This window comes from Orcinus orca, chromosome 13, assembly GCF_937001465.1.
Source record: "Orcinus orca chromosome 13, mOrcOrc1.1, whole genome shotgun sequence".
Taxonomy (NCBI): domain Eukaryota; kingdom Metazoa; phylum Chordata; class Mammalia; order Artiodactyla; family Delphinidae; genus Orcinus; species Orcinus orca.
Genome location: NC_064571.1, coordinates 45,774,774 through 45,779,950, shown reverse-complemented (window position 1 = coordinate 45,779,950; position 5,177 = coordinate 45,774,774). Strand labels below are relative to the sequence as shown.

Genomic DNA, 5,177 nt, shown 5'->3' with positions numbered 1-5,177 from the left:
GTACAGTATGATTCTATTTATATGAAGATTAAGACAAAATCAAACTATGTTGATAAAAATCAGAATAATGGTGGCTGGGTTGGGGTGGTATTGGCTGGGAACAGCTGGGGAGCAAAATTTGCCACCCCAAAAGGTCTCCCCGGTATGTGGATTATTTTGAGCTGAAAACAATCAAGGCCCAAAAGACTCAGGAAGAAATCTTTGACCTTCCCCCTAACTGCCTAAAGAATATAGCTGGAGGACCTGTTCCAGGACGGGAGCGATCACCATAGATAACTGTAATATGAACTAGGTGTATAGACAGGGAAGAACCTAGCAAAGTCTGTTTGTTAAAATTCCTCTCTGTGTCCCATTGTCTCTGTATGGCCCAGCAAACATTTATTTACCAAACTTTTGCTTTTCCATCTCCCTGTAAATTGCATTCCACCCCCTTGAAGTCCCAAACCACTACTCCCAACATTCTCTTCTGTCTTTAGCTGAAGATGGTATTTAAGATGAGGGCTTCAGCCATTTTGAAGAGTTACTCAGTTTTTCTGGGTCTCTCCCATGTTAACATGTTATTAAACTTCTGTGTGATTTTCTCCTGTTAGTATGTCTCATGTCAATTTAATTCTTAGACCAGTCAGAAGAACCTAGAAAAATAGAGGAAAATTTCTTCCTTCCCAAAAATCAACTTGGTGGAGTCTTCTAGAATGCTGGGAATATTCTATACTTCGATATAGGTGGCAGTTACACAGGTATACATATACATGTAGAAATTAATGTACATGCACATGTATATACACATGCAGAAAATAAACTTTAAGATTAGTGCATTTTACCGTATGGATATTATTATTGTCAATATTTTTTAAATTCAGTAGTCAATTATTGTACAGCCTCCAATAGATTAATAGAACTTTAAAAAAGGAATAGAACTACATATATGAATCAAATGAAATGATATCCAAACATATTAAGCAAAAAAAGCAATTTGCAGAGTAGTTTGTTTAGTATGATTCCACTTGTGTGTATGTTTTAGCAGATATATGTATGATTGTGTGTCCATGGACAATTTGTAAAACGATATACAGGAAATTGTTGGCAGTAGTTATCTCAGAATGCTGGGGTATGGGACTAGGACTTGGGGTTTTTACATAGGCTGTCTTTTTATTCAGTCTATACTTTTTCATACTTTTTATATAATTTTTAACCTAATTTAAAAGATTCCATTAATCTTCTGTGTTTTCAAAATTGCGTTAAGTTGAGCCACATGAAGTTGTCATTTTTATGTCAAAAAATGAGAGAAGGTCTTCCCTGGTGGCGCAGTGGTTGGGAGTCCGCCTGCCGATGCGGGGGACACGGGTTCGTGCCCCGGTCCGGGAAGATCCCACATGCCGTGGAGCGGCTGGGCCCGTGAGCCATGGCCGCTGAGCCTGCGCGCCCGGAGCCTGTGCTCCGCAACGGGACAGGCCACAACAGTGACCCCACATACCGCAAAAAAAAAAAAAAAAAAGAATATTGACAGTTTCTCATAGTTAAATCTAATACAATGAACAGATATAAAGCGGTTATAAAAACCATTCATTTAGATATTACTAATTCGGAATTTGAAATAATCTGCATGTCAACATAAAGAGCATAACTCAAACCCAATATGATTTGAAAATATATTTGAGTTTAACATTGGTCACCTGAAAGTAATTTAATAACCCCTTTTTCAAACTGATGATAATTTGAATTGTTCACATGCTAATAATTTCTAACAGTTTCTGAACCTATATGGTAGTATTTCAAAAATATGATGAAATTTAAAATTGGAAAATCTGAGGTCAGATCTCATTATTTTACTGTCTCTCTGACCTAAGATAAGCTGCCTGATTGCTCTGGACCTCTTTTCTTTTCTTTTCTTTTTAATAACATGGAGAAAACAATACCTGACCTATAAGATTACTCAAAAGATTAATTCGTTGATGCATATAAAAGCACTTTGGGTACAAAACACTATCCAAATGTAATGATTATTGTTTTAAATGAGGAAAGGAAATAGCCCATATTTGCTTTGAAGAGATCGTTTGCAGTGCCCATACTGCAATTTATGGTACTCTAGATCAGTGGTTCCCAAATCATTGTTCTCAGGACCCCTTTACACCCTTTGTGATGTGGATTTTAGCTATTAACATTTACTGTAATATAAATTAAAATAGAAAGTTTTTACATACCTATTTTAAAATAATATTAATAGGGGCTCGTGCGCGGGAGTCCATGTGGGCGCCGGCGCGGCAGGAAGCAGCGCGGGGTTGCCATGGCGGAGCTGCAGCAGCTCCGCGCGCAGGAGGCGGTGGACTCTATGATGAAGAGCCTGGAGAGAGAGAACATCTGGAAGATGCAGGGCCTCACATACTGGTGCAGCGCCGGCTGTTGTGAGGACAGCCAGGCGTCCATGCAGCAAGTGCACCAGTGCATTGAGCGCTGCCATGCACCTCTGGCTCAAGCCCAGGCCCTGGTGACCAGCGAGTTGGAGAAGTTCCAGGACTGCCTGGCCCGGTGCACTATGCATTGCAACAACAATGCCAAAGATTCAATAGATGCGGGGAGTAAAGAGCTTCAGGTGAAACGGCAGCTGGAGAGCTGTGTGACCAAGTGTGTGGATGACCACATGAACCTCATCCCAACCATGACCAAGAAGATGAAGGAGTGTCTCTCATCCATTGGGAAATAGATGTCTGCTATTGGCCATCGGGGCTGAAGGCAGGAATCTATTTAAAAAGAGGAATGGGGGTTCGGGTTTTCTAAGGAAAGTTTATGAATGAGGAAATTAAGGATGGCAGCAAGTTTAAGGCCTATGTCACTTGCCTCTGGACACTGGTTCCTTTGTGTTTGAATCCTAGAAAGTGAAAAAAACTGGTGCTAAAATTGGGGTCAGAGATAGCACAGGAGAGTTTTTATAAGCCTGAATTTTACGTGGCAAGTGCTTATCCTGGCAACAGGGAGTCTCCCTTGTACCAAACCAGAACCCTCCAAGGTACCAGATTCTCTTAGTACACAGATACCAACAGGCTGGCAGGTTCATCTGACCTGCTTATGAGTTGGTGGAGTGTGAGAAACACCTCTCGTGTTTCTGTTTGTTGCCAACCTCCTGTTTACCAGAAGGATCGCTACAACATTTCCCACAAACTGGAAATAAAACAAAATTCATGAGGTCACTAATTTAGAAGGGGAAAGGGGGCTTCTGGGGATTTGTTTTGCTTGGTTTTGTTTTATATACAAGGGCATGAAGTTACTTTAAGATGCAGAGTTGGGAGAGGCAGTTTGGATAAAAACTCTGAAAGGGTCCTTGCGGATATTCAGTTCTGGCCATCAAAATGTGGATGCGCATTTCTTAAAATTCTCACACATGACATCTTTCAGCATGAAAAATATGCAAAATATATGTGAAAAATATGCAAAAATATAAGAAGCGCTATCACACTGGTAGGGGAAGCAAACCTTCCCTCTGACTGGCAGCCATGATGAGCCCTGAGGCTGTCTGCAGCAGAGTCAGCCGAGTGACAAGACAATCTTGCAGTGACACTCACCCTTGAAGGGAAAGGGGATTTTGATTGTGCTATCTGTTAGTATTCAGGAATGAACAGCGAAAGAGGAATTGTTAGCTGCTTAATTAAGAGAGTTGTGAAGCACTGGCTTTGGAAAAATCTGGTTTTCATAAAACAAAATAGAATGAAAGCCTAAACCCAGTATTGCTTACTTTGCCCCCTGTAATAACAGAACTCTGTTGAAACAATCCCTTGGCAACACGAAGGTCAAAGGAGAAAAAGTAAGCAACTCAGGGGCAAGCTGTGACTCCTTTACGGCAAAAAACGGGACAGCCCCCCGTCACCAAATACCACTTTTGCGACGTGTTGTTCTTGCCCCAGTTTGGGCACCTTTTCGTTTTATTAAGGACCTTGTTGTGTTTTTACCAACTTATGACTTGATAATATAGCCTATCTGTTTGCTGTTTCAAGACTGTGATATATTTTCCTAGTGGTTTGGTTTTAAAAATAAATAAGACAATTTTTCTTCCAAAAAAAATAATAATATGAATATACCCATTCATTACATGTTAACATAACTAAGTTTTGTGAGAAAGAGCTATTTTTCCCTAAAACAAAGAATAATTAGTGAGATGAGAGATACTATTTTACATTTTGCAAAGGTCTTTAAAGTCTAGCTTAATACAGGACAATTGGATTCTCACATCTACTTCTGCATTCCATCTGTTGCAACATGTTGTTTTGGTTGAAGTATATGAAGAAAATTTGGCCTTACATAGATATGTATTTGGAAAAGGAAGGAGCATATTAATAGCCTTTTCAGATAATTGTTAATATGACTATTGGATACTACACCAAAACCCAGTAAGTTGTGGTATTTTAAAGGTTATTTGCAGTCTGAATCTGAAACCAACAAACTTGGTTCATTGCTTTTTTGTGAACAAAAAGTTCACATCAATGAACTTCTACTCTGCTACATTAAAATCCATTGGTCTGTCTTGCACTTTGAATGAATCATCCACCCATCCATGATTTGGTAACATTATTCATTGGTTATATCAAAAATATCAGTACAAAGATTTATTCAGGTCTTCCCAATGTTGACACTTTTCCTTATACAATACTATACAATCACATTAATTAATATCACCACTCATCTTATTAGGAAAGTCTTTTAGTATTCAGAAACTGTCAAACTCGGAGCGGTGGATACAAGTTTTCCAAAATTCTGATTTGTGCTTAAAAACTCAAATTTTAACTTTAGAAAATATTGTAGGGTTTTTTTTTCACTTGAAATAATAGGTTCACTTCATTTATTTTTTTGAAACGTTCTGCCAAACACCCAAGTTTGAATAACCATAGTTTGTATTTCAGTAGTTCTTCCAAGTAAACCTGGTGCTCCATGGAAAAACTGGCTAGTTCAGCTTGCAACTCAAACAATTGCGCAGTGCTTTTTCTCAAGACAACTACTGCACTTCTGTACTTCAATATGTAGCCACAGTGTTTTATGTGTACTTCCCATTTTGTCAACCAGAATATTAAAAATATGGGTATTCAAGGGTCAAGATTTGACAGAAATTAATAATTTCTACTGCTTCAACAGGATCTTAAGTAAAATTTTAAGTGAAACTGAATTTTCTTTTTACTGCGAGTGCATGGAGG

At 38.8% G+C, this 5,177-nt stretch overlaps 1 protein-coding gene across 1 annotated transcript; it reads left to right on the top strand.

Annotated features, from left to right (window-relative positions):
- Nucleotides 1-2,138: 2,138 nt before the first annotated feature.
- LOC101272318 (protein FAM136A-like) lies at nucleotides 2,139-2,701 on the top strand. Its single transcript, XM_033414227.2, has one exon. The coding sequence runs from the start codon at nucleotides 2,285-2,287 to the stop codon at nucleotides 2,699-2,701; it is 417 nt and encodes a 138-aa protein (XP_033270118.1). The 5' UTR covers nucleotides 2,139-2,284.
- The last annotated feature ends 2,476 nt before the right edge of the window (nucleotides 2,702-5,177 follow it).